The 12183-nt window shown below is 24.0% G+C and overlaps 1 protein-coding gene across 3 annotated transcripts in view; it reads right to left on the bottom strand.

Annotated features, from left to right (window-relative positions):
• The window catches only part of LOC122497850 (dnaJ homolog subfamily B member 3), a 47883-nt gene that overhangs the window by 14308 nt on the left and 21392 nt on the right, over window positions 1-12183 (bottom strand). For 2 of the 3 annotated variants that reach the window (XM_043605204.1, XM_043605213.1), the window contains exon 2: window positions 2485-2592. In XM_043605204.1, coding sequence (XP_043461139.1) covers window positions 2485-2549 — 65 coding nt within the window. In that variant the 5' untranslated portion in view covers window positions 2550-2592. Of the gene's footprint in view, window positions 1-2484; window positions 2593-9105; window positions 9126-12183 lie in introns of those variants that run through there. The other variant, XM_043605221.1, reaches the window with a different exon arrangement.

The following is a 12183-nucleotide window of genomic DNA, read 5'->3' as shown; positions in this document are numbered from 1 at the left end:
ATTTTAATAATAAAATTGCTTATGAATAATTATTTTTAGGAAAAATAGTATTTTCAGTGTAACATAAAATTTCATGGATATAATTTTCTCTCCAAATATAGATTGAAGTAGAAGAAGAAGAAGAAAAAAAGTTTACTTTACGAGAATAGCTATTGAACACATATATTATATATGTAGGTTTTATAATAGTGCGAGTAAAGGAAGAATCTTCCAATAAAAGTCTTTACACACGTGCCATTAATCACTGCGGTGGTACTTTCAGAACTCTATATCAATTTTCACGAGTAGAGAGAGACCCAGTGCGAATGCGAGAAGCAAAGAAACTGTTACAAACGTTTACGTTGATTGATTGGTTGAGTTCAAACTTCACGCAAATAGAAAATATATATCTTTAAATTAATGCCATTAAAATCAATTCTATCCGCGTATATAGAAAGTTACATTTTCATTTGGAATATTACAAAAGCAATCGATTTTTCAAGATAATCGCATAAATAATTGCGTGTGTTTCGAATTTCTAATAATTAATAATAATAATAATAATTATTATTATTAAATTAATTTTGGAAATTTAAAATATCGAGTGTTTCAAAAATTTGCGCAATATTATTTAAGGGTGAAATAAATTTCACCCTTAAATAATATTGCGCAATTTTTTTTTTTTTTGCTTTTTCAGAATTTAATAATTTAATTTAGTTTAAACTATTTCGATATTTTTAATTGCCAAGATAAATTTATTTGTATTAAATAAAATTAATTAATTAATAAAATAAATAATTTCACCCTTAAATAATATTGCGCAATTTTTTTTTTTTTTTTTGCTTTTTCAGAATTTAATAATTTAATTTAGTTTAAACTATTTCGATATTTTTAATTGCCAAGATAAATTTATTTGTATTAAATAAAATTAATTAATTAATAAAATAAATAATTTCACCCTTAAATAATATTGCACAATTTTTTTTTTTTTTTGCTTTTTCAGAATTTAATAATTTAATTTAGTTTAAACTATTTCGATATTTTTAATTGCCAAGATAAATTTATTTGTATTAAATAAAATTAATTAATTAATAAAATAAATAATTTCACCTTTAAATAATATTGCGCAATTTTTTTTTTTTTGCTTTTTCAGAATTTAATAATTTAATTTAGTTTAAACTATTTCGATATTTTTAATTGCCAAGATAAATTTATTTGTATTAATTATTAAAATTAAATTAATCTTGAAACTTAAAAATATCTCGAGTGTTTCGAAAAATTGCGCAATATTATTTTTAAGGGTGACATTAAGAATTTCAAAATTTAATAATTTTTAACAAAATTTTAAATTTCTTTATTTTTAATTTTCAAAATCAAATTATTTCTTTTTCATTATTAGTGTTAAATTAATTTTCAAAATAAAATCAAATCGAGCGTTTCAAAATTCTTTTCTTCTTGCAGAGAGAAAAACTTTTAATTAGAAAAAACCGTTCTTTCAAAAACTATTGTTTATTTTAATTTAATTAAAAATTTAGAGACAAAAAGTTGTGTTATTAAATATAAATATTAATATAATAAATAATTTTAAAAAAAATTATAAATGAAAAAAATATTGTCCTCCATGTGAAAATTAAACTTTTTTCTTTAAATATAAATTTTAAATAATTTATGTTGTAAACTTCACCAAATCACCAAAGTCAAATTTTTCAAATCATATATTTTCTTAAATTGTCTGGAACTAAAATTTAGTTTTCTTAAAAAAAATAAATTTTTTTCAATAATAATTTCTTAATTTTATAAATATATTTTTTAAATTTTATTTGAGAAATATACGGTACGAGTAATAATTTATTTTTATATAATAAATAAATTAAATAAAACTCGAGTGTTAAAATTATTTGCTACAAATAATAAAGTTGTTGAAAGCAAAGTTCCTTTCTATTTTATAATTCCTTTTCTTTTTCAAGAAAAAACAAAAAAAAATAAAAATAAAAACAAAATGAGAGTAACAAACCAAGTTGAAGTCCACAACGTTGATCAACGAAAAAAAATTGTTCACTTAGTAAATTAATTAAAAATGACGCATAAATATTGACACAAAAATATTTAGAAAAAAAATTTTGTGTTTATATTTTGATAATAATTATTTTACAATTAAAAATTAAATTAAAAATAATACTTGAATGCATGAAATAAATTTTTTTCGTTGATAAACGTTGTGGACTTCAACTTCGTAGTAACAATAGTTATTAGAATAAATATTTATATTATAAATTTTATTTATCTATGTATTTCTTTATTTATTTATTTACAATAATATAATCAATTATTTGCCAAAAATAAAAAATGACTGTAAATTTTCAAAAATTGCAAAAAGAAAAAAATTACTAAAAAAATGACTGAAAATTTAGAAAATAACTAAAAGAAAAAATGACTTTAAATAAATAAATAAATTCCAATAATAAATTTATTGGAACAATTAAATGGAAAATTAGCAGTACTTACGCTTTCTTGATATCTCCGCTCGAAGCTGTCCGCGAGACATCGAGGGTTCTGTAGTAGTCAACCATTGTCCCTGTCTTCTCAATTGAGTGTCAAGTCTTAGGCAACCACCTGTCGGAACAATTGCAACGTAACGTTTATTTATCGCTATTAGTCGACACCGATCCATTCGTGGCCAATTGGCAACGATCCGATATATGCGAAAAACGAACGATTGAAAATGCTCCCGAAAAAATGATTATCATTTCACATATTCTAAATATGAATCTTTCAAATTCTTCACAAACAAAAAAGAACACTGAGAGAAAAAAAGAGGAGAGACGAAAATAGAAATTTACTACTTTCACTACTTTAAATCGAAATTAAAATTATTATTATTAAAATTAAATTCAAATCTCCTCAGTATTTTAGAGTTTCGTACATTGAAAAAAAATTTATTGTATTCAAATACCATTTAATTGACTCAAATAAAAATTCAAAATAAAATTCAAATAAAAAATATTTACTTGAATCAAATAATTTTTGAGGCAATTAAATGGTATTTGAATCAAATAAATTTTTTCCTATTTATAAATTGAGAAATTAATTTTCATAAGTGTCTGATTAATTATTTTTCAGTAATTATTAAGTAGCAAACATTAAATAACAATTTAATAAAATTTATCTTTAATTAATTTTGTTACAAATAATTTTTCTTTTAGCATTTTCGAAAGTCGATTTTCGCATATATATAGAAAAGAATATTATATTGAACAATTTTATAAATTAAATTTTCAAATTTTATTCATAAATTGAATGAAATTTATTTCTACATCTTATGTTGTTGAAGTTAACAACGTTTTTGATCGACAATTAAAAAAAAAATATTTTGCTTGACAAAAACCATAAAATATTTTGTTTATTACATATACGAATTTTTCTTTTTTCCAAATTATTGGTAAAAAAATTATGCAAAACATTTTTTATAGCAAAATATATAAAAATTTAAGTAGAAAAATAATTTTTCTTCTAAATCGTTGATTATAAGTATTCTGAACATCAGCAACGTAAGTTTTTTATAATAGTTTATATTTTTATGTTGTAATATTTTTTATAATATAATAATTTATTTCATAATATTTTAATAACAATTTATATCTTCATGTTGTAATTCTTGTTTCAACAATTTATATTTCCAAAGTGCAATCTTTTTAGATTGCAATTTATATTTTTATATTGTCACATTTATTTTATATTTTATTTATTATACCTACATTTTTTTCTTAAATAAAATTTTTTATTTACAAAACATTAAAAACTTTAGTGTCATGATAATAAAAAATATTCAAAAAGAATCAAATTTCACGTCTACTGCGAAATATATATAAATAAATAAATTTACTTTATTTAAATAAATAAACAATAAATTTTATTATACTCCAAAATAGTCGAAACTCTATAAATCAAAGTTCAAGGAAATTAATTTCAAAATCGTTTCAAGGAAGTCATGATTTCCCAAAAATTAAAATGAATTTTTTTTACAAATTTTTACTGTAATGGAAAAAAGTCGATATTTTCCTTATAAAGAAGTTGTACTGCATTTATTGCAAAAAATAAATTTTAATAAATTGTATCAAAAATTACAAATTCAAACATCTTAGAATTTAAAATTATTTTTAATATTTGTTTCTAATTTAAACGATCTTTATTTATTTATTTAATAATACTTCAAAGTATGAAATAAATTTTACCTAAATTTTTTCCCCAAAGTAAATTGTAGTAAAAATGATTAAAATTTAGTTCAAAAGTTTTCAATTTTACTAATGTTTCTAATGACCTAATTTTTGAAGATCTAATATTTTTAAGAACCTAATTTTTAAAGAACTAATGTTCTTACAGATGTAATTTTTTTAAAGACCTAATATTTGAAAAGGCCTAAATTTTTCTAAAAACTAAGTTTTTTGAAATACCTCATTTTTTTAAAGACCCAATTTATTTCTTTTAAAAAACTTTAATTTACTTTTAAAAATAAAAAAAATCTTCTAAACTATTCAAACAAACGAAAAACTCCAATTTACTTAACTAAGAACACAAAAAAAACTCCAATCAACTAAACAAAAAGCAACTCCCGCATTTACCCTATCAAACAAAGACTTCAATTTACTCATTCAACTATATTATTCCTCTCTTGGAATCGAATCGAGTTTCATAAACTTTAAAGTGGATTAATCTCAAAAGTGTTTTATAATCCAGAATCCGTCATGAGTATAAGGATGTTTACTTCGCAGTGTACCATATAAATTTTGTCCGAGTGAAATTCACAAGTGGCTCTCAAAAATATAAACCAAAAAATAAAAATCAAAAATTTTTATTTCAATAAAATTGTTAATTAAATTATACCTAAAAAAAAAATAAATGAAAATAATTTTTAATAAAAAAATCTAAACTGTTCTATAACTTTATTCTCTTTAAAATTTTTTTATTACTTATTTTTTAGCCGAAATGAATTTTAGTAAAAGTCACAAAAATTTACTTCAAACGATTTAAAATTTACACTCCTAGAATAGACAAAGTTGCAAATAATTTCAGAAAGTTTATAGGTTTTTGACATTTAAATATATTTACTTAAATCAATTAATTTTTATTTATATCATTTGAATACCATTTTCTTCAAATACTGAAATTATTCATTCAAACACAATTTTTTTAACTATAGAAATTATTTATTTCAATTAAATATTAATTTGATATAATAGACAAGCAATCAGTTATTTGAATCAAATAAATTTTCCTTTGCAATAGTCAATAATTTAAAACAATAAAAATTCGTAAACAGAAAATTTTACTGTTCTTCGTGTGGAAAATATTTTTTTCTCTCAATCGTTGATCATAAAAGTTATTGTGACCTTCACTATCGTAAAGTTGCATTATATTTTTTTTCAGCGGAATATTTGAAAGTGTCAATATCCTAATAATAAACATGTGGGGAAAAAAGTTTAAAATATATAATTATTATTATTTTCCCTATCTTTCTCTCTCTCCCATTTTTCTTTATCATTACCGTTATTAGTCGCGTAATAAATACAAGCATCCCGCAAGCACATTGAATTATAAGCTAAGAGCCGAGGTCACATAAGTTCGAATGGTGCATTTAACGACGTAATAATACTATATTAAAAACGGACGTGAGCAAATAAGTTGCAATGTAATAATACTGATAAGAACCACCCAACGTAATTTCATTCCACTTTTCCAATAATATAACATAAAAAAAATTGAAAATAAAGAAAAAAGAACCGATTCAGGTACAAATTATTATAATTATATAATTATGTCCTACATCCGCGAGCAGGGAGAATTTTCTTTGTTTTTTTTTTTTAAAAAGTCGTAAATTAATTTTAGATAGCATTAAATTATCCAATTTTCAAATCCATTAAATTTAAATCTAATAGTATATAATTAGAAGTAAAGGGGTGAAAAGTTAACAAAAAAATCCCAAATGCAATTCCAATAATGAACTATACGAATTTAAAATACGAATTTCTCTTTTGAATTATTTTACTTTTATTTTATTGTTATTATTTTTTATTTTAATCATTCAATTTTATTACTAATCGAACCAATTATTTCTGTAGTTCAAGCAAACAATTCAAATAATTAGAATAATAATAATAAACAATTGTTTTACATTTAATAAATAATTTTAATAATTTGATTATTAAATTTTATTACTAATCGAACCAATAGATTCTGTATTTTAATGCAAACACTATTTAACTGTTTTAAATAAAAATCATTTGATGCAGCTAAATTTATATTAAACTATTAATTAATTAAATTTTCACGATATGACGAGAAAGAAATATATTATTAATCGACAAATTGTGAATTTTATTGCACTTTCTAATTTTAACGATTTCAATACTACTTTTTATCCTTCGATACAAATAATATAAATAAATAATTATTATAATTAAAAAATAGGTAATAATTATTTATTATTACGGTAATAAAGTAATAATTATAGTAATAATTCCAAGTTTTGTAATAATATTATATAGTAATGATTATAAGTTTTGCAAGATAAAAAAATTAATAATGGGCCCTCTCTGTTTCTGACGTAGATAAAAACTTCCTAATTACTGTACAATTGAGGCTAATTAACGAAAATATATTTCAATCTCTGTTTAAATATTGAAGCAATGGAAATTTTTCCATTTGAGTGAAAGGGCCACAGTAAACAAAAGAAATAAATTGAGGTTAAACCGTTATCAATAATCAGTGTCCAATTATTGTACTTACAGTTTCAAATTTAAAAAGAAAGAAATAGAAACCTAGTACCGTTGTCAAATGCAAACATTATAAATTTTTCCATTCTTTCCTTATAATTTTTAAATAAAAAAAATAAATTTTTCTGGTATAAACATAAACAACAATAATATTATTATTTATTTATTTTTAACATTTCCCGCAGTTTCCAAAAAGTAATAAATAATAATAATAATAATTTACGAATATTAAAATAAAAAAACTGAATCTATAATCAAAAGAAACAATAATTTTAAATAGAAAACAAACAGAAATTACAACAATTAATCTAAAAGTAAGCAAGTTTTCAATTTATTTAAATAAAACAATTTTTTAAATTAAAAAAAAAATAATTTAATAGAAACCTAGACAATTTTTAAAATAGAGAAAAAGTAAAAAAAAATTAACAAGATAAATTTTAACGGAAAATAATTCAACGATGATTTAATGAAAGGATGAAAAGTAATTGAAGAATAATTTAATGGAATATAAATAAAAAACTACTTAACACAAAATGAAAAGAAAACAATGTTTAAAATTACAATTAGTACATATAAAATTTTTATATTAAAAAAAAATAATAATGAAATAGAAAAGATTTTACAAATGCTTAACACGTGTATGTATGTTCAAATGAAGAACACACACACACGAAAGTGCAAGATATATAGTAGTAAAAGTCACTTAAATTATTCATCGTTTCTTAGGTTAATTTTACGTCAAGACAGGAAATCGAGTATTTGCTCATTTACACTACGATAAGAAATAAATAATATATATACACAAGTGGAACAAAATTTTTATATGCGAACAAATAAAAAAATTATATCTTCAAAATTACTTTCCTTGAAAATTTTTCTAATGTATACCAACAATTGAAAAAAAATACAACTCCCAATTGAAAATTCTTATTCGAATAATAAAATTTCATACATAAATTCTTATTTCTATCACGATTAAATCAACGCACGATTGCACGCATAAATTACGAAACTAACAACCCAACAAATTCCTATATTAACACACGTGCTCATTTGTTTCTTGTGTTCTGAATCAAACTGACAAAGCAAAAAAACAAAAAGGAAAAATCAGATAATTATATTTTACGTAATAATTTTGCCAACTCTCTCCCCTCTCGCTTCAAGTAGATTATTATTTTTTTTGGATTTTTCGATTTTCTTGAAGTAAATAATATCAACAATTAATTTTTATTTTTTTGAAGAAGGAGTAAAGTATTTAAAATGTTTTTTTTATTTTTAAAGTTTTTCTATACTGAAACAAACAGTTTTTCAAGAAAACTATTTGATTACTTGACTATTATCAAATAAATATTTACTTGAAATAAATAATTCTTATTTAAATCAAATACAAACTCCATTCGAACCAATAATTTCTGTATTTTTAAGCAAATGCTTTTTAAGTGTTTCAAATTTAATTAATAAAATAATAATAGTCCAATTTTTATTACAATCAACAAATAAATTTTTTTTCAGTACGTTACCCAGAATTTTTTTTAACTTATCAAAAATTTTAAATATCTGGGTCTACTTTACATTTAGTGGAATTTTTCACTTGTGATATTGAATAAAAATTAAAATACAATGTAAATTTTAGCATATTTAAAAATTTTCCTAAGCAGAAATTCTTCCTTAAAAAATAATTCTGCTGAATGAAAATTTGCTCAAACAATTAAATTTATAACGAAAATAATATAAACCAATAAGTAGACAAGACTTTTAAAAAGATTCATTAAATAAAAATTAAATTCTGTTATTTCTTTCATAGATATACGAAAAAATAATGCCACAATTGTTGGTCTGTTTCTTAATCAGTAAAATTTTGAATTAACCTTATTAAGACCACATGGAGAAAAAAAAATTATGATAAACGTAAAGAATTGTTTAAATTAAGCTGATTGTTAACTGATTGTAAGTTTATTGTAGTAACAAATTTGTTTTGTTTTTTAAACGGATCTAATTCCAAATTTTCAGAAGTTTCAAAAAATCCGTTGCATCCAACAAACTAGATTTCTTAGTTCTTAAACAATACAATTGTTAATGCAACAATCCCTTTTTTGCTAAATAAATAAAGAAACCGAAATTTAGAACCTACAATTAATTTGCAGAAAAAAAACTAAGATTTAATTTTCAATTCAGAAAGTGTGCAATTACATTCAAAAATCACTCTTCAACAGCAAGAAACAAACCACTTGCGAGCCAAAACATTTGCCTCTTCACAAACAAAATCTAATTAAATTCCTGTTTTCAAAAAAAACGTGCCGCAAAAGTGAACAAAATTATAAGCAAACATGCGCCAAAATCTCATCAACAAACTTACAAAATAAGAGGAACCTCTAATAAACTTCCAAAGCAACACTATTGGAAACGATCCAAAATCAAAATTCTATTCAAAAATCTTCTCTTCTCTTCTCTTTTTTCCCTTCACTGTATCCAACATAATTAAAGAGCGAATCTCCTCTGCTCATCTACCACATAATCGCACAACAATAATAATCGAACAATACTCTGGCATTTTAACAAAAAAAAAAAAAAAAAAGAATTAATAAAAAATCAGGTTATACTACTTGTTTGCCCACCATACGTATTATAAATGTGTGTATTGAAACGTATGCGCGAAATTCAACATTGGCGGAAAATTGCTTCCTGCCTTTTTGACGTCAGAGAAGAATATCGTTGATCTTCGGAAAACTCGCGCGCGCGCGAAATATTAAGAGAGTCAAAGACTGGGCCAACGAAATAATCTAAAGTTAGATACACTTCGTATCCAGAATAGAACGAAACGCGGAGGTGGAGGTCACTCCGTTATCCTCCACTCTCTCAATATACACACATAAGAAAGCAACACTTATTGCCACCCGCTTTGACAGCCAACTGAGGGAGAGAAGGACCCATAGTCGAAGAGATGAAAATTTATCACCCAAGCACAGAGGAGGGAGGACAAGAATAGGAGAGGGAATTAGCATCGAAATTGTTATTTTGCATCTTGAGAATTGAGATTCACTTTATATCCTTCTAACCTCTTTCTAATCTCTTTCTAATATCGAAAGCAATCTTACGATTTTCTATTAGTGATGCATGTCGAGCAAATATTTGTTTTTTCGCCTCTTTTCAGAAAAGTGAAATGAAGCTTCAATTTCAGTTGCTTTAACTGTTATTTTGACGATATACTTGACTTTGTTGAGAATTTACCGATAGAAAATTGCTCGACGTGCAACAATGTTCTGGAGAACAGTTCCCTAAAGGTACTTAGCTCTACAGAATCTTCTAGATGACAAAATTTCCAAAAAGGAACTGTTAACTTGCTTCTAAATGATCCGCACAAATATTAAGTGAATACAGTTCAGAAATGCTGTTCTATTCTTAATAGTTCGAAAAAACAGTTCCTGAATATTTAAGATCCCTGAAGTCAGCGTCGACACTGAGCATCAAAAAGTCTTTTTTGCGAAATCGAAAAGATTCGAACAATTATTTCAGGTCCTGAACATTTTTTCAACACTCTAGAGGTGAATGAAAGAATGGAAATTAGCGACAGATCTGAAAACTCGAAACAATAGTTTTCGACACTAACTTCAGGGACATAATATTTATTCAGTTTGTGTAATAACAATGGATGCGCTTTTCAATTCTAAACAACAAAAGCCAAAGCAATTTATTAAAGAAAAGTTCTCATTCCATTGAAATGTATTTTGCAGTGACCTTACGAACATTGAGAACTATATGTAAATTCTATCCCACCTATTTTTAATAGACCTACGGTCAACGGAAACCAGTTGCATAAGTGTATTAAAACTGTCATTTGAAACTTAAAATTCATATAATCATCTTAATGCTCCTTCAATATTATTCCCTTCACTCAAAAAGAAAAAAGATACTAAACTTTATTAGCGCGCGAGCAAACTTTTCATTTTTGCTCTCTGTATATTCAAATCTATTCCCAATGATTCACCATTCTTCAAATAATAATCAATCTTTATGGTTCTATGAACATATCATTCATTTTCTCCAAACAAACATCAATTACATTATATTTTTAGTCTCAATATTAAATTTTGTCTCATTTATATGCATTATTTTTTTCCACTTTTCCCTTGTTGGAAAAATGATTATAATCTGATCTTTTTTTGAGATTTTGATTAAAATGCTAATAGTTAACATCTATGTTTAAAGGATAGAGAAATTTCCTACGGACTTTAATTTAATTCGACTGGTATAGCAATAGAGAGAAAATCTATAGAGGCTATTTTTTACGTTCAGCATGACAAACCAAGTAGTATAAAGTATAAAGTAATAACGGTAAAAACAACGTTCAAAACGAATCTGTACAGGATATCTGTACTCCTATGCCACCTGAATCAGCTATTTTTATTTGTAACACTATGCGGATAATTATCCGACAGGTCACGTGTATGTCAAGAATAAGTTTTCAAACTCCAACGTCCATTATACACAGAGAGAGGGAGAGAGATAGCGAACCAGAAAAAAGTACAGAACTTAATTGCAAAGAACAAACAAAACCAATCTACCATACCAAACATACCAACATTCACTATAAATCTCCACTAGATACGATTCATTTCATACAAGAAATAATATGAAATAATACAAGAATAAACACAGTGATTAGAAACGGTGAAAGCGTAAATATTTCAAAATCTTTACCCAAGAAAAAAAACAGTACTAATGAGAAAAAAAACCAAGAGGAACTTTCTTTTTTCAAAAAGAAATTTTTTTCCCTGTTATTAAAAATGCTACAACAGAGCTTTATACTTATCACCATTTCAAGAACTGCGAAGTTAAAAAAAAAATATCCGCCTCCTTAATAAATAATTAATAAAGTAAAGAAAAAAATTGTCATTATGACAAGAAGATACATACAAGAAGAGTTTAAATGTATATATAAAAATTATAGTAAGACAAGGTTGTAGAAATTATTGAATGAAATATGAAAAACGTGTATATATGTGTATATTTGTTATAGGTTGACGTGTGTTTCTTTCACGCATCTATTCCGTAATTCTAAGGTCTGGCTTGAAAATTATAATAAAAGAGGCCAAAGCCAAAAGTCTCGCTATTATTCTGAGTCATCTCAATTTTGGATTTGGATTTGGTCTATCATATTCTGTGAACGTGGGTTGTCGTGGGCGACTTTCCAACCACGGCACCTGAGAAGATTTCAGTATTCTATACAAATTATATAAAAAAAAAAAACTTTTCTTCTCAAGAAATCGATTTTATTTTACCCTTACGGCAATACTTAATACTTAATTGTCACATTTATTTATAAATTCAAACTCAAAAAACTACCACACTCGATCGAACTGATTTCTACTATATGTACTTTAAAGATTTTAAATCAAAGAAATTCATGTTCCAAATCAAAAATCCCGCATATGGA

This window comes from Leptopilina heterotoma, unplaced genomic scaffold (genome assembly GCF_015476425.1).
Source record: "Leptopilina heterotoma isolate Lh14 unplaced genomic scaffold, ASM1547642v1 Lhet_10, whole genome shotgun sequence".
NCBI classification, from domain to species: domain Eukaryota; kingdom Metazoa; phylum Arthropoda; class Insecta; order Hymenoptera; family Figitidae; genus Leptopilina; species Leptopilina heterotoma.
The sequence above is the reverse complement of the archived record's forward strand: the minus strand, read 5'-3'. Positions and strand labels throughout refer to the sequence as shown.